Genomic DNA, 25,650 nt, shown 5'->3' with positions numbered 1-25,650 from the left:
CCTTCAGGAGTCTTTCATTTGGAGCAAATCCAAGACTTTACTTCACATGTATGAAGAGAGATCTATTACCGCTTTCATATTACAGTTGGAGAACAGCAAGAGGTCAAAGAAAGAAAACAATGGTCCTAAATAATCTGCATGTTGGTTAATCAGACCTCAAATATGTAGCTCATCGTGAACTAATTCCCAAGAACCACTCCAAGTCATGTAATAGCTTAAAAGAAATTCAGGATTATTAGCTCCAAATATATTCACCAATTCTTCCAATATAAGTTGAGTGAATAAATTTGTTTTTACATAAATGGTGTCTCTGAAGAGTTCAAAATACTTTGCATTATTTGCATATGCACATACATCAGACACTTGCCTATAATCATCTTCACGCCCGTGTGTGTGCTTAGCTAGGCTCCCTGTGGCTGGCCACGGTTCTGGAGCGAGTCGGTCCGTGATCCTGTACTATAGTCTCTGGAGTGTTCTCTCCTCCCAGCACCATACCCTACTTAAAACTTCCCAGCACCTTGGGGTCACCTGCGTGGGCCTCTCTGTCCTTTACTCACCCAACTGCTAAGGCCACTGCGGTCAGCCTGCCTGCCCCTCTGGGTCTGTTCCAAGCAGCAGTCAAGCCGGGGGATACCCACTGCACGCCTGCCTGCTCCATCCATGTCCGCTCTTCCGGGCAGAATGGGTAGGAAGAAAGCATGTCAGCAAGACGGCCGGTCCTGCATTCTAGGAGTTTGAATCTCACTGAGTTAAATGCCACAGCCAGGACACAAGGATCACGCCAGATGGCAAATGTAAGCTATGTGGCCAACCCAGCTCCAAGGAAACCTTTCTTTCGATAACAATTTTATCCATGGGTTTGAGATGTACTAAGTTCTCCCGTAATGAGGTACACAGACTATGGATCAAACTTCCCAGCTTCTTCACATACCACTTGCCCTCTCAGGAAAAAAAAGAAAAAATCCAAAGTCAAACAGATCTCTTCAGCCTTTTCTACCACTTATGGCTATTAGTGACCTGTCACCCACTTTCCAGAGGGGTGAATAATTAAATAAGAGTCACAGGTATTTACATTTTAAGCATTTTCTTAAAAAAATGCTCAAAATGATTCTATAAAAATGTGAATTATCAGTATGACAGAAAAGGCTCCATTTTATTTGTAACGAAATAAAACAATGTAAGCCAGAGTGTAATCCACTGAGCGGGAAGATGACCGCTGGGGCTTACTCGTGGAGAGAGGAAAAAGGACCATAGAAAACCATCCTTATCCTTTGTCACTTGCCTGGTAGCACCCATCTGTGGGTGCACTAGCTCATGGTTCCTTAATTCTTCTTCTTTGTTGGGAAATGAAGATTAACTGTCCAGTAGAGGAACTGCCATGTTTATACTCTGCACATCTAGGGAACCAAGCATCCAAATGTCAATCACTGTGACAGTGTTCCAATAACAGATCTCCTTAGGTACCAGCCTCTTGGAACACAATAGGACATGCTGTATCTTCCTTGACTGAACAATGAGAAACTTAACTGTGGCTTTGTCTCCTCACTGCCAGGGAGCTGATGTGTGAAGCTCAGACCCTAGTGTTGGTTCTAGAGTCCACACTGCAGGACATGGGAAAGAAATCACTTAAATATTAGCAAAATATTTCAGAAATATCTATTGCATTTAATTCTTGGTAAAGTAGAAAGAACCTGAAGGGCCCTGGGACCGGGTTCTAGACCACAAGGTTACCATGTGCAGCAGGCAAGACAATACTGCTCTGGGCCCCTGCTTACTCAACAGGAAAGTGATGGGGCTGGGGGAGATGAGCTCTGGTCCCCAAAGTTAGAAGCCTCACTGGTTGTCACTTTTCTGTGAGAGCTCAAGCTTCCAGTCTTGGAGAGAGATAACTCCAACAAAAGATGAGCAGATGACGCACTGGTTCCTTGGAGGTTATCTTGGTGTATGAGGTCAGGGTGAAGCACCAGTTGCCTTGGAGGCCAGCAGGAAGGGCTGGCACCGGCTGGGCGGCATTAGTCCACTGAGTATGTCTGGGCCCAGGCAATGCCCACATGGGAGTAGCAGTAGAGGAATCCCAGGACGGAGAGGGTCACATATGGCCAGCCTGCAGCAGGAAGACAGAGACAGAAGAACAGTTAGAAACACCTGGGGCAGGACCTTCCACAAGTGCAAACTCTCCCCCTTTGGACAAGGTAACCCAAGAAACAACATGGGCCTCAGCCGACACATCAAGACACATACCTCCTAGAAAGTTTGCTCTAAATGGAACACCAACAAGCTGAACTGTACATTCCTACAGGGCCAGGATAAAATGAGGGGTATGCTATCTCAAATGGAAATTAGGTTTAGAAATAGGACTGGCTTTTTGCCAGTTGCAATGACAGGAATGGAACTAGAGGGTATTATGCTAAGCGAAATAAGTCAATCAGAGGAAGATAATTATATGAGCTCTCTGATATGAGGAATTTGAGAGGCATGATGGGGGTTCATGGGGGGGAGGGAGGGAAAAAATGAAACAAGATGGGATCAGGAGGGAGACAAGCCATAAGAGACTCTTAATCTCACAAAACAAACTAAGGGTTGCTGGGGGTTTTGGCGGGGAGGGGTAGGGTGGCTGGGTGAGGGACATTGGGGAGGGTATGTGCTACGGTGAGTGCTATGAAGTATGTAAGCCTGACGATTCACAGACCTGTACCCCTGGGGCAAATAAGACATTATATATATACTCTGGTTTCTCTTCAGATCGCATAAATCTTTCGCCTTTTACATTATATATTAATTTAAAAAATTTAAAAATAGGATTGGCTTTTAAAGAATATATATTTAGAAAACTAAGGTAGTTAATAATAAAAAAGAAAAAAAGTCCATAAGACCCACAGTAAATCTCAAAATATAGATTGGCCGTTATATGGAATTGAGTGCCATCTGTAAGAACACAGAAGGGAGAGCCTAAATTAAACATTTGCTTTCAAAACTCAAAGCTTTTAGTGGTTCCTTCTATAAGTACTCATCTTAGAATATCTGATGTTCTTTTCTTTCTTTTTCTCCTCCTCCTCTCCCTTCTCCTCCTCCTCCTCTTCAATTAACAGCCCTCTCTTGCTGGTCACTTAATGACTTCCATGTCCTCTACATGTTTCACTTACTCAAACATATATTAGGAACTCTGGAGATCCAGAGATGGATGCTGTGGAAGGTACCAGATGCCAAAATAGGTGATCCCACTCCAGCTTGGCAAAGATACACACTACTGGGATCTATGAGCCATGTAGCATGTGCTAGATAATGATGTAGACAGAGCACATTTAAACTGGTCCACGTGGGGTGAGCAAGAGTTTGTCAGATGGAAAGGGGCAGAAATAAGCAACCAGAGAGACCACGTCAAGTGTGAACATCACAGGCCACCCCTGGAACCAGGATCACGGGACTGTGGCTTCTGCACGGGAAGGGGCAGGCAGGGCAAGGCTAGAAGTAGGGAGGAGGCAGTGGGGAGTCACTGAGGGTACTATACTTCTATAGGCTCCCTTCTTGCTATATCAACAAGCAGCTGTGATTATTATTACTAGAAGTTCTATGAATAGGGCATAGTGGTTAAGTGTGCCGGCTCCGAAGTGAACCTGGACACCAGTTCAAACCCTGACTCTGTCACTTGCCAGCTCCGTGACCAGAACAACTTGATAAATCTCAAATGTAAAACTAGGGGAGGGACAGAACACCTCTACAGAATGCCATGGACTCAACTGTGTCCCCCTACATTCATATGCTGATGCCCTAACCCCCACTACATATTTCGAGGTGGGGCCTTTGGGAGGTAAATGGGTTGGGATCAGATCACCAGAGGGGAGCCATCATGATGGGATTAGTGCCCCCATGAGAAGGGACCGAAGAGCTTGCCTCCTCTCTCTCTGCCATATGACACAGTGAGAAGGTGGCCATCTAGAAGCCAGAAAGAGGGTCCTCACCAGGAACCAGATCAGCTGGCATCTTGATCTTAGACTTTTCCAGTCTCTGGAACTGTGAGAAATAAATGTCTGTCATTCAAGCCTCCCAGTCCACATATTTCCTTATGGTGGCCCGAGTGGCACGAATACATAAGGAGGGAATGTGACATGATGTTAAAGGCCTGCACGGTGCCTGGGCTCTGATGGGCACTAAGGAAAGGTAGTCATAATATTGGGGCGAAGACACAGAAGTCTTTCTCCACCAAGATGAGAGTGATAACAGGAAGTCCTGCCCTGGTCTTCCTCTGAACTCTTGTTTTCAACTCTCTCCTGAGATTAGCTTGGCACCAGAATTCTAGGCCCTGAAGGCAGGAGAAGTGAGGGGAGCCGAGGACCCCCAAGAGCCTAGCTCTAGGCCCAGCCCTACAGTCCCACCTCCTGTCTGCTCGTCAGCCAGTGGGTTAGCTTCCTGTGGCTACTGGAGCAAATGACCACAAACTTAGTGCCTTCCAACAACAGAAATGCAATCTCTCATACTTCTAGATGCTGCAAGTCTGAAATCAAGGTGTTGGCAGGTCATCCTGTCTCTAAAGGCTCTTAGGGAGACTTCTCCCTTGCCTCTTCCAGCTTTGGATGACCCCAGATACTCCTTGACCTATGGCAACATACTTCCAATCTCTGCCTGTCTTCATGAGGTACTTCTCTTAAGAGAGTACCTCTTCTCTGGGTATCTCTGTGTCCTCTCCTCTTAGAAGGACACCAGTCATTGGGTTCAGGGCCTACTCTAAATCCACCATGATTTCTTCTCAAGACACTAAAACCCCTATTTCCAAATGAAGTCCAATTCTGCTGTTGCAGACAGACATGAATTTGGGTCAGGGCAGGCACTAATTGGCCCAGGACAGCCAGGTACTTTTTCAAGCTTCAAAATGGACACATCCTGCCTGGAGCCCTCAGACACAGATGCCAGGGGACCTGTTGACATGTGCTCCTCAGTGGACTCAGGAAGCAGAAATTAGAGAGGGGGCTTCGGGCATGCGGAGCTGACCCAGACTTCAGCTGTGTTTAGGATGATGCGTTGGCAGGTGTTTGGTAAACACAGAACCCAGAAGTGGGCTGTGGAGGTGGGAGAATGGAGAGCTTATATTTACACAAAGCTGGGCCTGGGTCATTGGACAGCTGTGCTCGGCCCTGCAGTTGTCCAGGGACATCCCTGTGAAAGCTTCCGGCCAGCACACAGAACTGTAAGGAGAAATATCCCCAGCAACACCCGGAAATGTGGCATAAAATGTTCAGTTGGGAGCCCAGTTAGACCCTGAAAATTCCCTCTACCATTAACTGTCTGCCATGCACAGAGGGAGATAGACAACAGGTAGCACACCTGTAATCCTGACTCTGCTATGAGACCCTAGCCAGGCCTCAGTTTCTCCACCAACACAATGGGAGGTCAAAAACAAACAGATGGGCATGAAATTGGATCACAGACTCACTAGTGCTTTTAAAGAGTTTCAGAAATGCAAATACTTCCTACACCTGAGAAGTCAATGTATATAGTCTATGTGTGAAGCTATTATGTAAACAGCTCTCCTTTCCTGACCTCAGGAGTAAGCTCTGTGATGACAAGAAGATGGATTCCACAAGTCACCCTTCCACAGTATTCACTCAGTATCTCATGAGCATTTGCTGTGTGCCTGGCCTGTCCGAGACATCAGACATCAGTATCACCCTCTGTGGGTTGCCTGCTCTGGGCACTGGGACTCTGTAGAAGCTGCTAACCAAGCACTAATGTACTCCAAGTGTTGGGGGTGTGTGGGGGCAGAGACTCCTCTTTATCAGGGCTCAGATCAGTGCAGAAAAAGACGGGGATGGGCTGTCACTCTGGCCACATTTGAGGGTTGCTATGATGCCGTCATCTAGGCTTGTCAGCTGTGCACAAAAAAGAGTGCATCAAAAAGGGTCTGTCCCAACAAATAAACCCTGACCTCATCCTGTAGCCCTCAGTCTCCCCGGCCTTTCCCCATTCTGTGTTCTCCTTCCAAGCTTGCCCTTCTCACCAGGGTTTCTAATCCACACTGTCCAGTCAACTCCCAGATCTTGGCATCCCCAACCCCATGCATGCACACACACACATTCACATACATGCACACATACGTGCACACGCATGTACGCGCGCACACACACACCATTGATGTGGCTTATAGCCTGGTGGGCAGTATAGTATTGGTCAAAAGGTCTTTCTTAAGAGAGTACCTTAAGGCCAAGCCACCCCTGCACACTTGGTATATTCACGGCTAGGCCCCCAGATTCAATGATTTGTCCTGATGGACTTTTGATACCTAGACCTATTAAGATCGAAACAGTTGAACACTTTTAACAGCTGACAACTAGGCAGCACTGAAGATACTACAAAGAGGATGCTAGCAAGTTAGGCAATGGTTGCAAAAGACTGGATAATGGAGCTAATAGGACAGACTACCTGACAGTTATAGCTAAATGCATACAAGTAGGATGCATAGCACCACAGATTCATTTAAGAAGATCCATGTATGTGATGTAATAGAGGGAGTTAATAGGATGTAGGTGGTTGTATCATGCTATTGTTAAGAGGCCACTGGTGTTATTGTAGAATAACTACAGCTAATGAGAACAGGTAGGACACAGAGGGAAATGTCTACAGCTAAGAAAGCAAGTGGTGTAATTTTACTTGAGGTTATTATGGCTGAGTGATTTTCTGAGCAATTACATCAATCTGAAAAGACTGGAAGTCTGAGGCTCAAGAGAGTGAAGGAAAAGACCATTATCATGCAGGGGGATATATAAAATTGGTTTTCTGGAAATTGATGGGATAATCAGAACAAGCAGCAAGTCTAATGAAAATCTTTATTTAAAAGGTAACATTGTAAGATGATTGCAGCCACTGTGGAAAACAGCATGGAGGTTCCTCAAAACATTAACCACCTAAAACAACCACGAGAGACTATAGACTCTGAAAAACAATCTGAGGGTTTTGAAGGGGCTGGGGGTGGGAGGTTGGGGGAACCAGGTGGTGGGTATTAGAGAGGGCACGGATTGCATGGAGCACTGGGTGTGGTACAAAAACAAGGAATACTGTTATGCTGAAAAAAATTAAAAAAAAAAATACTCATTGCTCTCAAGCACACATGGAACTTTCTCCAGAAGAGACCACATACTGGGTCACAAATCAGGGTTCAACCAATTATTGCCTGCATATTCTCAGACCACAATGCTTTGAAACTGGAACTCAAGAAAAAGTGTGGAAAGAATTCAAATACGTGGAAGCTAAAGACCATCTCGCTCAAGAAGGTTTGGATCAACTTGAAATCAAAGAAGAACTTAAACAATTCAAGGAAACCAATGAGAATGAAGACACACTGGTCTAAAACCTATGGGATATGGCAAAGGTGATCCTATGGGGGAAACACATAGCCATCCAAGCCTCACTCAAAAAACCGAAACATCCTGAATACACAAACTCTTTTTACACCTAAAAGAACTGGAGAACCAGCAACAAATTAAGCCAACCCCATGCACAAGAAGGGAAATAAGATTAGAGCAGAGGTCATGAGTTAGAAACTAGAGATACAGTAGAACACATCAATGAAACTAGAAGCTGGTTCTTTGAAAGAATTAATAAGACCAATAAACCACTGGCCAAACTAATCCAAAAGAAAAGAGAAAGGACCCAAATTAATAAAATTATGAATAAAAGGGTGAGATCACGATTAACACCAAGGAAATAGAAACAGTCATCAGAAATTATTATCAATGGCTATATGCCAATAAGGTAAGCGACCTAGAAGAAATGGATGCATTCCTGGAAACCTATAAACTACCAAGACTGAAACACAAAGAAATTGACAACCTGAATAGACCAATATCTAGTAACGAGATTGAAACAGTGATTTTAAAACTCCCAAAAAAACAAGAGCCCAGGACCTGACAGATTCCCTGGGGAATCTACCAAACATTCAAAAAAGAGATAATACCTATTCTCCTGAAACTGTTTCAAAAATAGAAACAGAAGGAAAACTTCCAGACTCTTCCTATGAAGCCAGCATTACCTTGATCCCCAAACCAGGCAAAGACCCCCATCAAAAAGGAGAATTTCAGACCAATATCCCTGATCAATATGGATGCCAAGATTCTCAACAAGATCCTAGCTAACAGGATCAAACAATACCTTAAAAAGATTACCCACCATGACCAGGTGGTATTTATTCCTGGGGCACAAAGGTGGTTCAACATTCAGAACTCAATCGAAGTGACAGAACAAATCAGTAAGAGAAGAGAGAAGAACCACATGGTCCTCTCAATTGATGCAGAAAAAACATCTGGCAAAATACAGCATCCCTTTCTGATTAAAACTCTTCGAAGCATAGGGATAGAGGGAACATTCCTCAAATTCATAAAATCCATCTTTGAAAAACCCACAGCAAATATTCTCAATGGGGAAAAACTGAGAGCCTTCCCATTGAAATCAGGAACATGACGAGGATGTTCATTCTCACCACTGTTGTTCAACATAGTACCTAGAAGTCCTAGCAACAGCAATCAGACAACAAAAAGAAATACAAGGTATTCAAATTGGCAAAGAAGACATTAAACTCTCTCTCTTCACAGATGACATGGTACTTTATGTGGAAAACGCAAAAGACTCCACCCCCAAATTACTAGAACTCATACAGCAATTCAGTATTGTGGCAGGATACAAAATCAATGCACAGAAATCAGCTGCTTTCTTATACACTAACAATGAAACTGTAGAAAGGGCAATTAGAGAATCAATTCCATTTACAATAGCACCCAAAACCCTAAGATACCTTGGAAAAAACCTGACCAAAGAGGTAAAGGATCTATACTCAAGGAACTACAGAACACTCATGAAAAAAACTAAAGAAGACACAAAAAGGTGGAAAAACATCCATGCTCATGGATCAGAAGAATAAACATTGTTAAAATGTCTATCCTGCCCAGAGCAATCTATACATTCAGTGCCATCCCAAGCAAAATACCAGTAGCATTTTTCAAAGTGCTGGAACAAATAATCCTAAAATTTGCATGGAACCAGAAAAGATGCCAAATCACTAAGGAAATGTTGAAGATGAAAAACAGAGTTAGGTGCATCATGTTGCCTGATTTCAAGCCTTATTACAAAGCTGTGATCACCAAGACAACATGGTACTGGCACAAAAACAGACACTTAGACCATAGAACAGAGAGCCCAGATATGGACCCTCAACTGTATGGTCAAATAATCTTAGACCAAGCAGGAAAAAATATCCAGTGGAAAAAAGACAGTCTCTTCAATAAATGGTGCTAGGAAAATTGGACAGCTATGTATAGAAGAATGAAACTCGACCATTCTCTTACACCATATACAAAGATCAACTCAAAATCGATGGGAGACCTCAACGTGAGACAGGAATTCATCCAAATCCTAGAGGAGAACATGGGCAGTATCCTCTTCGACATCAGCCCCAGCAACTTCTTCCAAGACACGTCTCCAAAAACAAAGGAAACAAAAGCAAAAACGAACTTTTGGGACTTCATCAAGATCAAAAACTTCTGCACAGCAAAGGAAACAGTCAACAAAACAAAGAGGCAACCCACAGAATAGAGGAAGATGCTAGCAAATGACACGACAAAGAGCTGATATCCAAGATCTATAAAAAAAAACTTCTCAAACTCAACACCCAAAAAACAGATAATCATGTCAAGAAATGGGCAGAAGACATGAACAGACCCTTCTCCAATGAAGACATACAAATGACTAGCAGACACATGAAAAAATGTTCATCATCATGGGCCATTAGGAAAATTCAAATCAAGACCATATTGAGATACCATCTTACCCAGTCAGAATGGCAAAGATTAACAAGGCAGGAAACAACAAATGTTGGAGAGGATGTGGAGAGAGGGGAACCCTCTTACACCGTTGGTGGGAATGCAAGTTGGTGCAGCCACTTTGGAAAACAGTGTGGAGATTTCTCAAAAAATTAAAAATAGAGCCACCCTATGACCCTGCAATTGCACTATTGGGTATTTATCCCAAAGATACAGATGTAGTGAAAAGAAGGGCCATATGTGCCCCCAATGTTCATAGCAGCAATGTTCACAAAAACCAAATTGTGGAAAAAGCTGAGACGCCCTTCAGCAGACAAATGGATAAAGAAGATGTGGTCCATATATATGATGGAATATTACTCAGCCATCAGAAAGGATGAATACGCAACTTTTGCATCAACATGGATAGGACTGGAGAAGATTATGCTGAGTGAAATAAGTCAAGCATAGAAAGATAATTATCATGTAGTTTCAGTTACTTGTGGAACATACATGGAGGACAGGAGAAGGAAAGAAAATGTGAATTGGGGCAAATTGGAGGAAGAGACAAACCATGAGAAACTATGGACTCTGAGAAATAAACTGAAGGTTTGCGGGGGGGTGGGTAAGCCTGGTGGTGGGTATTGTGGAGGGCACATATTCCATGGAGCACTGGGTGTTGTACATAAACAATGAATCTTGGAACACTGCATCAAAAACTAATGATGTATTTTATAGTAACTAACATAACACAATAAAAAAAATTTAAAAATTTAAAAATTAAACATAGAATTATCACATATATACCCAAAAGAATTGAAAGAACTAGAAGAGATACTTGTGTACCCACATTCACAGCAGTATTACGTACAATAGCCAAAAGGTGGAAATAGCCCACGTGTCCACTCACAGATGAATGGATAAACAAAATGTGGTCTATACATACAATGGAATATTATTCAGCCTTGAAAAGGAAGGAAATCCTGATACAAGCTACAGCTTGGATGAATCTTAAAGACATTATGCTAAATGAAATAAGCCAGACACAAAAGGACAAATATTATATATGAGGTCCCAAAGTACTCAAATTCGTAGAGACAGAAAGTGAATGGCAGTTACTGGGGGCTGGGTGGAATTATTGTTTAATGGTATAGGAGTTTCAGTTCTGCAAGATTAAAACCATTCTGGGGAGATGGATGGTGGTGATGGTTGCATAGCAGTGTGAACGTGCTTAATACCACAGACCTGTACACTTAAAAATGGTTAAAATGACAAATTTTATGTTATATATAATTTACCACACAAAAAATTCTATGCTGAGTGAAAGGCATCAACAAAATAATATATACCATATTATTCCATTTATGTAAAATTAAATTAATTTATAGTAACAAAAAGCTTGTAGTGGCTGCCAGGGCTGGAGCAGAGGGAGGGACAAATTACAATGGGGCCACCAGGAGTCTTTGGGGATGATGAAAATGCTTTGCATTTTGATTACGGGAATATTTTCAAGGGTATATACAAGTGGAAAATACCTTAAATATGTACATTTTACTGTGCATAAATTATTTCTCAATAAAGTTATGAAAAATTTAAAAATGAAAAAAACAATTTTCAAGAGAACATTGGAGTATTAGTGAATCACAGACTTGCAGTATTCCACTACAATGTCCTAGTGTTATATATGCCCTAAAGTATTCAAACAAAAGATGCACATGCAAGAAGATACAATTTACTTTTTAAGTGATGACGGGTTCTCAATCCTTCCTCTCCCTAGGGGCCGGAGGATTTGCCATGTGTAGGGCTGAACAGTGGGCTCCCCCCTAATGCTTTCTTCCACTGGGACCTTTGAGCAGGAGAACAATGCTAAGAGCTCTTTCTTAACTGTGCAGACACACTCAGCAGCTGAATCAGCACAAATCCCTATCCCAGAGAAGAAATCAATCCTTCCTAATGGGAGAGAAGTTAATTGAGTTGCTGAATTGTGTGTGAGCTATCAATTACCCCATCAAAGGCTCACTCAGCTGTCAGTCTGGGCAAACAACACTCCTGAGTTTATGGCCGCCATCTTGGCTCTAATGACCACATCCTACCGCTAACCATTTTTAGAAGAAAATGGCTGGTGACCACCATATGATCAACCTTTGCAGGGAAGCCTTTTTTCTGACCTTCCTCCAGTCAGCCAGCACCATAGTCTCTGTTCACATGTAAGTAGTTTATGAAGAATAAAGAATCTACTATACAGTTTACAAAGAATACACAGTCTTAGTGAATCCTTACAACACTTCAAGATAGAAATCATGAACAGATACCCATATCCTTGTTTGTAGCCACACTGCCTCAAAAGGGCCCAGAGTCCACATCCCAAGCCCAGAGTGTCAGATTAAATCCTATTTGGAGGAAAGTCTTCAGTCTTTCTTTTACTTTTATCTATAATTATCTGTCTTTTACCATTAACAATGCCTTAGCTTCCTCCTTCCATCCACCCAGGCAAGTTTTCTAGCAGAGGCTCTGCTGCCCTGCTGCCCACGGATCCTATTGCTCATCCACTGCTCAGCTGTCACCTTGCTGAGTCCCAGTTCTTCTTGAGGTTAAGGAACTCTCAGCTTGGCTCTTGGGTCCCTAGAGTTGAACAGATGGACTCTCACTTTCTGTCCCATAGAGCAGCAATGTCACTCAGTGACTCAAAACCATTCCAAGAAAGGAAGAAGAGGAGGTTCCCATTCTTCCTGAGAGCTATGAGGCTACAAAGGAAACAAGTCTCACCTCCCCAGGCAAACTATCCTTGGTTGAACCCAAGCCTGAAAATCTGAAGGATGCATTATAATAACTAAATGTCATCAACATATCCACCCATATCCCTGGGGATGCAAGATGCATGTGTAACAGCCCACGTTGCCATCCTGGTGAAGACAGATAGAAGACTGATGAATTTCAGCCTCCATGGACAGCCTTTGTGAAGGGGTAGGCTCGGAGAAGGATATCCACTGGGAAAATGGAAAGGGGTGATTCCAGGAGATGCTGCAGAAAAGAGAGTCATAGGACTTTGTGACTGATGGATCTGGGAGCCAAAAAAATACGTTCCTTCTCGTTAACCCTGAGCACAGCTCACCGAGTATTCTTGGGGCTGACATCCAGCTAGTGCACATCAGAGGGACACCACCTAACAGTAACAGGCTGATCCACTACCGTACTAGGTAGTAAAAGCCATGATCCCAGCCTTTCCCTCCTGACCTGTTCTCTGATTTCACATCAAAAGGGGTAAAGCCCTGGTTCTGGAGGGGCCTGCAGGATTAGCTCTAGCATGTGGCAGCGCTCTCTCTGTGCCCACACCTTACATTTGTTAGATACACTGAACACCAGCTCCCCACTCAATGCACACAGTGTCCTGCTTTGGGGATATCGTCTACTCTGAGGCCAGCAGAGTTTAAGTGTCCCTCTCCTTAGAGAACCAGCTCAGGCACTGGACTCTGTCCTAGAGTGTTGGCGCCACACCCATGAGCCCTGGCTCGCTCTGCACCATCGCACCAGCCTCGCTCCTGTCATTCCATTAATTTTTCAGAATAACTTTATGCACTGTTGCCTTTGTTAAAAGAGCTACCTCCTGGCAGCATTTTATTTTTAACAATATTCAGGCCTGATGGGGGGAAATGATAAGGTGCCTTGGTGGCTTTATTTAAATCTTATTTACTCCAGTAGTCCCAGCCTGGAGATAATGTGGAGCCATTCATCAAACAGTCCAGAGCCTGTAGACCTTCCTTCAGAGCTAAATTTAGAGCAGTAACCTTAATAAAGCTATAGGGCAGGAGGCTTTTGCCATCAGAAGGCTACCTTATTGAAGGATACAGGCAAGAGCAAAGCTGCTCAGGCTTCAAAGCCTGTAAACTGCCAGATCTGTTTTCAAACACGTGGGGATAGTGACGGAAGGTGTGAAGAACAGGCTCTTTGCCACTTTAGGGTTAAATAACAATTTCCTGCCTTCATATAGTTTACAAGCCTGGGCCTCGAGCCACGGCTCTGAGGCCTTAGTGTTTTTTCAAAAAATGCTCAGCTGAATTTTTCACCTCCTTTCATGAGAAAGAAGGATTGGATGGTTCTAATCTGTCCATGAAATTAAAGCATGAAATCCCAGGGCCCTGGCTTTCTAACATGAGCCTACAGCAGAATCATCTGGAGGCCATGTCAAGAAGCCGCTGGGCGACCAGATCCCCAATTTCTGATCCATTCCCAGGTGACATGGGTGCTGCTGGTCCAAGAACCACACTTTGGGAACCACCGTTCTAGGGGAACTCCAAAGAAAATTGAGGGAAGAGCTTCCTATTGACGGAGCTGCTCACGAACAGACTGGGGGTTTTCACAGAGCAGAGGAGACAGACAGTCACAGGGCTTTATGTTCCCAGGTCTGCTGCGGGGCACCTTCTACATTCTCTCAGCTACCTTACCAGGGATGTATTATTATTATTATTATTATTATTATTATTATTTTATAGATTTTATTTATTTATTTGTCAGAGTGAGCACAGGCAGACAGAGTGGCAGGCAGAGGCAGATGGAGAAGCAGGCTTCCGCTGAGCAAGGAGCCAGATGTGGGACTCGATTCCAAGACTCTGGGATCATGACCCGAGCCTAAGTCAGTGGCTTAACCAACTGAGCCACCCAGGCATCCCGACCAGGGACGGATTATTAGCCTCATTTCTTTTTTCTTTTTTTCAAGATTTAATTTATTTGTTTGACAGAGAGACAGTGAGAGAGGGAACACAAGCAGGGGGAGTGGGAGAGGGAGAAGCAGGCTCTTGGCTAAGCAGGAAGCCCAATTCGGGGCTCGATCCCAGGACCCTGGGATCATGACCTGAGCAAAAGGCAGACACTTAATGACTGAGCCACCCAGGTGCCCCTATTAGCCCCATTTCATAGAGAAAGGAAACTAGGGCTCAGAGAAGCAAAGTGAGTTTCCCAAGGTCAAACAGCTAATTGGTCATTAGACCAAAGTGGGAATTTAGGACTGTGTGACTCAGAGGAGTGGGAAGGAGCAGGTTTGTGTTTTCAGGCACCACCCACCACTAAATTACTAGGCCACACATCTCCAGAAGCCTCCAGTTCTCCATTTTTGTGAAGAAGGGTACAAAGAAAGCACTGATGAGCACATTTATATCCCTTCTTGGTGAGTGCCTAACTTCGGCGGCATCCATTAAAAAGTATGCTCCCCACGCCTGAGAGATCTTTCATTAACACAGTCTGAGCCAGGGGCTGAGCCTCCCTAAGGGGTCTAGCAGGGACACACAGAGGAAGGGGTGGCTCTACCCCACCCCTCCAACTACCACACACACACACACAGAACTTCTTGCCATCCTGAGCAAGAGTTGCTTGCTGGGCGCTCTGTGTATGTTTCACCGTCACAAACAGTGGGCGTTAATAAATCACATTGTTCACAGTCAATTTCGCATCCTAATGCTGCCGACCTAGGCTGCATTTTTCATCCTTTCTTACCTCCCGGCACAAGCCTCGTGGGCAGAAGCTTACCGAAGCACTCACTTTCATAAAAATAAAATCATTTCATGTGAAATTGAGGAAGTGGGGACAACAAGCCAAAGCCACTTTTTCTTATTCTGACAGCATAAATAGACGGTAATGCTGAAAAACACACCTTTTCTCTCTCCAGGGCCAAATGGGTAGGGACGCCCCAGAAAACTATCCCTGCAGTTGGTGCCACCATCCCAACTCCTGCCACCGGGGCCAGAGGCTGCACAGTCATAACACGCCCCCAGCTGATGCTCTCCCCTCACCTGTGTCTTTAATACAGACTCATTAAGGCTGTGGTTCACTGTTCGTGCATGACCAATAACACAGCAGATGCTGCCCAGCAACTGAGCTCACGAAAGGCACTTCCCTGCTACAAAGGGTGTGCACAGTGTGGCTCAGGCTCCCCATCACACAGCCCAATGACCACTCCTCCACACTGCTCTTCAAGAGGCGCCTACAGCATCCCTGGCATTCAGACAGGCAGCCTTGACCCTTGCCCTGCAGACAGCCGCACCTGCGCCTGAGGCCCGTGCGCAGGAGCCCCTGAAGGCTGACAGGGCGCTCCAGGGCTCTGGACACTCCCCCTCCCCTCCGGATTCCGTCCCTCTGCTCCATCATCCGAATGTGCAGATCATGAAAGAGTTGGGGGAAGTGGAGATTCTGGAACCACTGCAGAGATTGGGATGATGGGCTGACACTAGTTAGTTGAAATTTCACTATCATTAAAACAGCGGAGCTTCACAATTTTTGTTTCCTAGTCCAATGAGGCCAATACCGGAGGGACGAGGTCTGGGAGCACGTCCCAGGAGGAGTGGCTGAAGGACCTGGCGATGTCTATGCAGGAGCACGGAGACTCTGGAGAAAAGAGCTGTCTGCTTATATCTAGAAGTCTACATTTAGAAGAGGTTTGAGGGGGCATCTGTATGAGGAGGGGAGACACCCTGGGGCAAGGCACACTTCGGCAGCAGGAGCCCCCACCCCGCAAAGGCTCGGGTCCCTCCTGCAGGAGTGCAGGGGAAGCAGCAGGGGCAGGACAGAGGCCTGAGCACAATGGAGGAGATTCCTCTCTCAGACCAGAGGCAGAACCAGGCCTGAGAGTCCACGAATCTGCTTCTCTCTTTGCAGGGCACGAGGACCAGGGTACGCATGGTAAACGGACGAGGAATAATGATGAGACAGAGGAAATACGATACAGAGGTGGACTCTTGAGTCCTCATTCACAAGACTTCCAAGTCGCTACCACAGGCGATTAGAAATAAGACTTGTTGCAAAATCCCTGAACAAGCAGCCACATGTAGGGGGAATTCTGCCTCCATTTCCCCAGCTTGTGGGACCTGAAGCCAACTGATAGACATGACTGTGGCATGTGTGTGTCTGAGAAAAGAGGGCCAAGAAAACCTAGACTTTGGCCACAGGCCAGCAGAGCACAAATGCCACTCCCGGCCTACCCAGCTTCCTAGGACCCCGCCCCCCATGAAAGAGCTGGAAAGGGAGAGAGAGAGATGCCTAAACCATGTGAATGTCTGAAAGATCAGGTCAGCGACGTGTCCAACATGCTCTTTTCCTGAAGCAGTTAAGAGAACTCCACATTACTTAACTTAAAGTTCTCAGCAAAGAACAGGAGAAAGCCATGTTCCCTGTGGTGGCTGTGGCAGCTCTCAGAAGTACTGGCACTCTCAGAAGCAACAGTGGGCTGTAAATGCCACCAGCCTCTTGGGAAGAAGGAACCAATCCCCCTGTCAGCGATGGCTTTCTTCTGACCTGCTGTTTCCATTTACTGCATCTCCTAAATCTATTTTGCTCACCTCCATGCTAAGGAAGGGGTGGGTTTGAGCGGGAGAGGTATCACGGACCAAAGAGCTTGTCTGTGCCCAATCTGCCAGCAACTGTTGCTTGAAAAGGGGCTACAACCCCCACCCTCTGCCCTGCTCCTATGACCCGGCCACAGGCAGGCCACCTGTGTCTGGGGTGCAGTGGGAGTCCACAGAGCAGCTTCTAAGGGTATTGAGTGCACAGGGCTGGTCTCATTCGTGCTGACTTTAACCACCTGAGCGGCCCAGTGCCTTCCTGAGAAGGAACCTGACAGAAGCACAAAACAGCTCTGAGATTAGCTCAGAAAAATGTGGCTCTAGCATTTACAAATGGGATTTGGAAAAGGCATCTCATTTCCTAGGTGCTGGTGTAAGGAGGAACATGGAAACAGGTAAGAAGGGGCAGGCAGTGACAGTGTCCCTGTGTCACCTTCTGGCCAGCTGGCTTGAGGGGGAAGCAGCTTGCTCATTGGCAGCAGCTGGCAGCAGCTGCTCAGGGCAGCTGAGCACTCAGGTGGCCCCTGGGACCCGGAGAAGGCAGAACAAGGACCGTAGCCTCAGGGAGCCTGGGCCTTCTCTGTTAAAGAAGCATCAGTGATATACTAGATGTTGGCTAATTGAGCATAATAATAAAAAATAAATAAGTAAAATTAAATTTTAAAAACTTTAAAGAATTTAAAAAAAAAAAAAAAGCATCAGTGCTTCCCTAGGAGGGGATAAGGGAGTTGTTTAGGAGAGAGAAAAGGAGTGCAGAAGATCCCACAGGACCCTCGCATCAAACCCGCACACGCTGAAGCCCCCAGGGCTCCACTGAGGGCATGTGGAGAGGCACAGAGCTGCCCCACACCATAGCTGCTCCTCCCTCACAGGGGCATGGGACAAGCCATATGGCCCAGGACAGCAGCCACTGTCATTGTCACATGTCAAGTGTGGGGCTAGTGAGGGAGATGGGTGTGCAGCTTGCGGGTGAGAGAAAGCACGTGCACAGGCATGTAGACTCGCATGAGGCTGGCCAGCTGGAGGCTTCAGATTCACAAGAGACACTGCCACACAGAAGCCACACAGAAGACGGGTCTAGAAGGGCTTCATAGTGTGGGCATGCTGATAAGTCAAAGTTTAGTCTGGAAAGAGACCACAAGGTCACATGAAAAGGGAATTAGGCTTATTCTAGGTCACTCTGGAAGACAGAATTGGGGCCAACAGCAGAGGTGACAAGAGACAGATTCTGATTTCCACTGAAAGGAGCATCTATCAAGCAGCACTTCCCCATAAGGTGGGCATCCTGGGCTCCCATCCCTGTCAGCATCAGGCAGATTTCCAGAAGATGCGTTTTGGGGATGGCTTCCTCTGACGGGAGTGGGACCAGAGGCCCCAAGGTCCCTTCCACCCCTTAGAGATTATGGTCCTACAAAATTAAAGCCCTCAAACCATCTTGCCTTCCCCCCACCCAGGAAAGGCACAAAGGCTGAGGTTAGACTAAAAGACCCTGTGTCAGGAGCAGGGAGAGGAGGGTCCTCCTGCCTGTCCTGGGAACAGAAGGCCATGACAGGCTGCGGAAATGTCACAAGATACAACAGATTTTTAGTGAAGTGCTTATGAAGATATTTACCTGACATAGACTCAGATACTTTTTTTTTTTGGAGTTGGGTTATAGAAAAAGACATTTTTGTGCCTTAAAGATCCCATTCTGAAGGAATACCATATTCCCCCTCAGGCTCCCAACTCCACCCAGTGGCCTTGATGGGGTCTGCTGGGACTGGAGGCCGCACTGCCAGAGGCTCTGGGCCCACACTGGGATTTGTCCCCTGGCCCCCCCATCCAGGGTCCCTTCTGGCAACACTGCTCACTGGGGCTGCCCGAATGTCCCGACTCTGGCCAGCCTCTGCAGAGGCAACTTCACAGAGGATGCTCCCAGGGAAGCTCTCTGCCTTGCCTGTCAACTGCTGGGAACCCAGCACCTCGTACAGATTTCCTACAGGGAAGACAGACCTGTTGAAGTGGGGTTGAGAGGCAAATCCAAGGCAGCCTGGCTTTCTGGGGGATGTGAGGATTAATGTTAGCTCTAGTGAACAGGAAGCATTTTCCCCCTTCCCTGCCTCCTCTGGACTTTCTGTTCCGCCAGCAGCAGTGTCCAGGAGGCCAGGATCCCTTGTGAAACATGGCCGCTATTCACTCTCCTCCTGACAGTCTTTCCACGGGGTTAACTTTCCACAGTGGCTGCCAGCCACCCCAGTTTCCTGCTTGGTTTTATTTGTGACCTCAGAGCACAATATTTACACTCTGGACTCCTTATAGAGTTCCCAGATGCTCCCTTGGCGTGATCACCTCGGGGCGTGGAACCAGGCCTCCGTGTGATTTTTCAGATTCTTCTACAGTGATAGGGCAAGTGTCTACCAGACTGCTCCACGTCTGGAGCCCCCACTGAGCCAGTCCTCCTGTGTCTCAGCAACGAGGTTTGAGGTGCTGGTGGAAGGAGGAACTGTGACAGCCCCTCTCCCATGCCTGCTGGTGTCATCATCTCTGACGACATCTTGTCAGCACCATCTGAGCGTGGTGCTGACACGGCTGCTGGCAGAGTCTCCCATTCCCCTTTCTTGGGGCCACTGTGTGCTCCATTTTGGAGGATTTGTCCTTGTTCCAAAGGCTGGGGAGTATCTGATCTGAAGAAACCCTCATCATCCTGGTGACTCATCATTCAACACGTACTGAGCTCCTACTACATACAGGGCACTGGGCTAAGTGTTGGGGATACCAGAGAGATTGAAAGGCCTGCTTGCAGGGGGCCTGAGCGGCTCAGTCTAAGTGTCCAAATCTTGATTTCAATTTAGGTCATGATCTCAGGATTCTGGGACTGAGCCCCGGGTCAGGCTCAATGCCAGTGAGTGTCTTCTTGAGGATTCTCTCTCTCTCCCTCCCACCCCTAAAATAAATAAATAAATCCTTAAAAAAAGAAAAAAGGAAAGAAAGAAAAAGAAAAGCTGGCTTCCAGTTAGAGACAGGGATTAGGTGTAAAAAGGTACATCATAACTCAGGGTATTTCCTGGTGTAGATGAATAAATGAATGAGCCAGCATTCATTCAACATTAAGCTTGTTCTTTTGTGCTGGACCTAACAGTCAAGGGTTGGGGAAATGGGATAGGAAGGATGACCTCCAAGAGCTCCATCCTGGAGAAGGACGGAGGCATCTGTGAGGCAGGACCCAGAGCACCAAGGGCCCATGTGGAGCACGCAGGCGCAGACAGGGCTAAGGGAATGTAGTCTGCATCTGGTCACTGCCAGCCGTGCCGAGCAAGTCCACTCTCTAGGCATGCACCTGATCGTGGTTTCCATCCTCTGGGTAACCCCTCCCTCAATGGGAGAAGGCCTACCCTCCCATAAAACTGTCTGTCTCATATGCCCCATCTCAGGGACCAGGCTCTGACCTCCGCAGCAGCTCACCATTTCACTGCTCCTGGACCTCTAGGAAATGAAGAAATCAAAACAAACTTCTTTCCTCCTGGCATGGTACTCTCTGTAAGGAGTTCGCACAGACAGCCAGGCAGGAAATGCTGCACACCTTTACCGTCAGTCTTCAGACCTTCAGCTAGAGAGCCAGGGGCAGGGTTGTGTTTGCTCTGATTTCCCCTCCCTCTGCCACACCCCTGCTCCTCCCCTGCTCCCTTGCCTTCATCCCTTCCCTCTCCTCTCCCACCCACCAGCACATTTAACATTGATTGCTGGGGCAGGGAAGGCTGTGCGGCCTTACCCTTCTCTCCTGCAAATCTCCCAGTGTGGCCGAGCTGCTGGCGTGTATCTAGTATCTGTTCTGAAGCCTTCCCTCAGCTCCTATTAGGTCCTCCTTCAACCCTGAGCCAGTCAGGACAGAGGAAAGCAAGCATCGAGCTAATTCGCCTCAGCCACACCCTCAGCCACCCAGGAATGGGCCTCACGGCCAAGGTTCAGGGCTGTGAGGAGGAACCCACCTCCTGGTCCACTGCCTCCTTTGTTGAGTGTCCCTTTCTGCCGGCCAAGCCTGGGCCTAGAGGCCTAGAGGCCCCCAGGGGCAAGCCTAGGTTCCTGCTTTCTTACTTGAAGCTAGGTTGTCTACGCTTCTTTCCAGGATGGTCCAGTCCCCATGGCCAAGCTTGTTTTTCCCTTCAATTCTGAGCAGTTCCTCTAGGCACAAAGGAGGAGGGGAAGAAGGGACGCCTTCCAGTCTCCAGCTCTTGTCAGTACCCCTTTGGCAACAGAGGGCAGCCATGGCTTCCACTGGCATGTCCAACCTCACTGGAAATTGCCTCCCTAGAGGTTTGAGGAGAGCCATGCAGCAGCCCTGGATCTGGGATTGAAGCAGAAGCTGAAGAGCCAGGAGACAGCTCTCCAGGACTGCCCAAAAGGACATTTAATCAGTGAAAATTCATATGTTGGCTCATCTCCTCTTTCTGATTTTATAATATGAGAATATTATAAACAAAAACACTCTATTTGGCCCTCCTGGACCAGCTGGAGAAGGTGCCATGAAGCAACAAGTTAAGAAAGGACAGATTACCCAGTGCTGCATACACCTAGCTTAATTCCCTACCTTCCCCACCACCCTGTAAAGACAGAAGCATTCAACAGCTTGAAGAGTTCCCAGGAATATCCAGCTGATATAGAAAGAGATAAAGAGGTAAGAGCTTCCAAATATTCTGAGGAAGAGTCTGAGTCAGAGCTGAATCCCCTTAAATGTGTTTATAGTTGGCTAAATTCCAAAGCTGCAAATAAAAGACCCATGTATTATGTCTGTCCTTTTATTAAAAGCATTAAATAGGGCGCCTGGGTGGCTCAGTGGGTTAAGCCGCTGCCTTCGGCTCAGGTCATGATCTCAGGGTCCTGGGATCGAGTCCCGCATCGGGTTCTCTGCTCCGCGGGGAGCCTGCTTCCTCCTCTCTCTCTCTCTCTGCCTGCCTCTCTGCCTACTTGTGATCTCTCTTTGTCAAATGAATAAATAAAATCTTTAAAAAAAAAAAAAGCATTAAATAATCAGACTATTCTTCTCCCTTGTGTTAAACCCAAGAAGGCACCTATAGTCTAACCGTTTTAACAGAACCTTTAAAAATAAATTTTTATATGGTATTTGTCTCTCTGACTTATTTTGCTTAGTATAATACACTATTGCTCCATCCACATCAATGCTAATGCCAAGATTTCATTCCATTTATAGATATATCCCCCCAGAATTTCTTCATCCATTCATCAGTCAATGGACATTTGGGCTCTTTTCATAACTTGGCTACTATTGATAATGCTGCTATAATCATTGGGGTCTATGGGCCCTTTTGAATTAGTATTTTTGTAGTTTTTAATAGCAGTGCAATTGCTGAAACTAACATTACACTGCATGTTAACTCACTGGAATTTAATTTTTTTTATTTTTTAAAGATTTTTTTTTTTTTAATTTGTCAGAGACAGAGGGAGAGAGAGCGAGTGAGCACAGGCAGACAGAGAGGCAGGCAGAGGCAGAGGGAGAAGCAGGCTCCCTGCCGAGCAAGAAGCCCGATATGGGACTCGATCCCAGAACCCTGGGATCATGACCTGAGCTGAAGGCAGCTGCTTAACCAACTGAGCCACCCAGGCGTCCCAACTCACAGGAATTTAAATAAAAATTTTAGGGGCAACGTGGTGGTTCAGTTGGTTAAGTGTCGAACTCTTTCTTTATCTAAGCCAGGTCCTGATCACAGGGTCATGAGTTCAAGCCCCATACTGGGCTCCATGCTGGGCATAGAGCCTACCTAAAAATAGAAAATAATAAATAAATAAATAAGGAAAAATAAATAAAAATAATTTTTTAAAAATCCTCTCTACTTCAGCACTCTCTCTAGGAACAAGAACCACAAAGCAGAAAGGAAATAATATTGCCTGCTGGGACCAGTTTCAGGAGCCAGAATGCTCCGCCCCAGAAAACAGTGCTGCCCTTGCACTCAGGGATCCTGAGTTCTACCACCTGCTAGCTACATATACTGGCTTCTCTAAAACTCTTCTTTTCTTTAAAACCAAGATCATCAAACCCTCTTCACAAAATCCTTATGAGGAGTGGACCTGCCCAATCCCCCATTCATTAGCAGAATGCCTGAAGAGGGCAAAACTCTAGCAAGAATGTACTCAGACACCTCACAACGCTAAGTCCAAAAAGGTTTCTTCATGCCTAAAACGTGCCATGGAACAAGACCACCTCTGGCTTAGAGAGCTATGGAAGCACAAACCCTAGATGTACTATTTTGTCGTTTCTAACCCCAAACTTTCTGCCGTTTAGCCCCATCATCCCTCCAGCATGGCTGCCAGTAGCATGCTTTCTGTACCACTAGCCTGCATCCCCATGCCAGCATTCCAATGTGCTGCCTTTCCATTCCCGAGAAGCTAGAAAAGCTTGTCGACACCACATATGACAAATCAAGGCCTTTCATGACTCTGTCCCCCCCCCCAGTGGACACTGCTAGAGACAACATGGAACCAGAGACAGACACAGTGTGGATGGCTCCAAGCAGCCCATCTTCCCAGGTGGAAAAATGCTTCAATATCCATATCTCACTTTCTGAGGGTCATATTTGTACAGAAATGTCTACCATGGCCATGACAAGGTTTGCCTCCAGCACTACCAACCATTGCTGTATTCAGTGTGACCAGTACTGTGCTCAAACCACCTTGGTCTGACCCACTCAGGCCCTATCTAAATTACTCTTTGGGAGTGGGTCCATGTCTAGTTTCATGAATCTCTTTGAAATTATCCTATGTTTAGATTTCCTGAAAATGAGTCTATGTTCCCAAGCTTACTTAGACATAGGCAAAAAAGGGCTCCCGTGTATGGTGTGTGGTCAGAGGGGACCCAGAATGTGATTTCAAACACTAGCTGAAGACAGCAAATATTTGAGGATAACCCCTAAGTATTACCTACTAGAGTTGAATATATACCCAAAGATATATTAAATATCCCTCTTCTGCCCTCTTCAAGCATTTAACTGAAGCCAAGATTATACAGTTGGGCTGATTCTAAGGATTTGAATTACTGGAAGCTGTTTTCATATACACCAATTGGGTTATTTAACACAAAATTCAACAGGGCTGGATGTCTGAGTCTGAATAAATTATGAAATCATTATGCTGGGAATGGTCTGTTTTTTAAAAGCTCAATTCTGGTGTCACTTTAAGTGAACCACAAATTCCCTGAACATTTCTGCATGTAGGCATGTTAATTCAAACAGTCATAATACAACAAGTTTTTGCATTTTGCATAATGCACATTCAGACCTCTGTGCAATTTCATAACCAATCCTGCATTTTGTATTAACACACATGCAATACATACAGCCATTATTCATTCTCTATAGAACAAATAAATCCTCACTTGGGGGGGAAAAAAAACACTGGAGAATGCATATGGATTGTGCATAATCAATCAGCATGTGGGGTTTTAACACTAAGTGTGTACAGATTTAGGTTTGGGGAATAATAACCAAATAGCACTGAATAAGCAGACTGGATATTGAGGACAAGACTGCAAACTTCTACCGATGAATAACAAACCCAGAGCAGTCCAAAAGTAGAAGGAAAAACCAAATGCTGCCAAGAGTAGGGAGACCTTTTCCCCACCACCATCCCTACCAAGTGCATTGCCATGGGAGGCAGGGCTGAATAATGGATGCACAGCTTCAAGTCTCTTTCAGCCACACCTCTGTTGACTACATGTTCATAGTAGTCCTCTGAGCATCAGCACAACAGCACTCAATTTACTTGGAGACCCCCACCCCCATGCAAAAGTAGCTCAGCTGTTAAGGCTGATGATACCACACATGCGCCAAGAAGGTATGAAAGGTTTTATTATTCACATAATGAGAATTTCTGGGGAGAGCATGCATTCAAGCCATTCCAAAATGGCTTGAGCAAAGGAAGGGGCAAGTAGCTTTGGTTTACAATGTGTCTGAAGGTAGGGCCAGGGTGAGCAGTGGCTGGGTTTGCATAATCTGAACTTTCCACCTGCACCCAGGGAAGGAGCAAGTCCATTTTCTCGTTGGCTTGCCCAGAGACGGGACACAAAGGGATGAAGGGGGGTTGGGGCTGGAATGCGGTCAGCAGTTAAACATCAAAAACGGAGGGTCTTTATTACAATTTTCCTACCTTCAATCTGCCTACTCTGAAACTGACCTACTGACTCTCTTCTCATCAGTAAAAGTTGTATAACATTTAAAATAAATGCTGTCACACATACCAAAGAAAAGTGGCCCAGAGCCTATATATAACAGATGTTTAATCACTGCTTTTTAATCTCAATCTGGAAATTTAAGGAAAGAGAATCTGTTTCCTCCACATAGTTCTACCTTCACCCTTAGTTGTGTTCTTATGAAAACTAGAGCCACCAGCTCTAGTAAGAGTCTTGAAACTATCTACCAGAGATATTAAAATAATGGTGGGACAAGAAGAATAGAAGGGACTGTAAGGCTGGTGATGGGGGAAGGGAGACCAGGGAGAGTGGTGGTCAGGGCAGTGCAGAGGGCAACTTCCCAGGATGTGTCACAGAACATGTC

At 45.7% G+C, this 25,650-nt stretch overlaps 1 protein-coding gene across 3 annotated transcripts in view; it reads right to left on the bottom strand.

The window, feature by feature from the left end:
* Positions 1–1,125: 1,125 nt before the first annotated feature.
* HHAT (hedgehog acyltransferase) overlaps positions 1,126–25,650 on the bottom strand; it is a 339,382-nt gene continuing 314,857 nt past the window's right edge. For all 3 annotated transcript variants that reach the window (XM_032317189.1, XM_032317187.1, XM_032317188.1), the window contains exon 12: positions 1,126–2,104. In XM_032317189.1, the coding sequence (XP_032173080.1) occupies positions 2,013–2,104 (92 nt within the window). In that variant the 3' untranslated portion in view covers positions 1,126–2,012. The remainder of the gene's footprint in view (positions 2,105–25,650) is intronic.

Source organism: Mustela erminea, chromosome 17, assembly GCF_009829155.1.
Source record: "Mustela erminea isolate mMusErm1 chromosome 17, mMusErm1.Pri, whole genome shotgun sequence".
Lineage (NCBI taxonomy): Eukaryota > Metazoa > Chordata > Mammalia > Carnivora > Mustelidae > Mustela > Mustela erminea.
The sequence above is the reverse complement of the archived record's forward strand: the minus strand, read 5'-3'. Positions and strand labels throughout refer to the sequence as shown.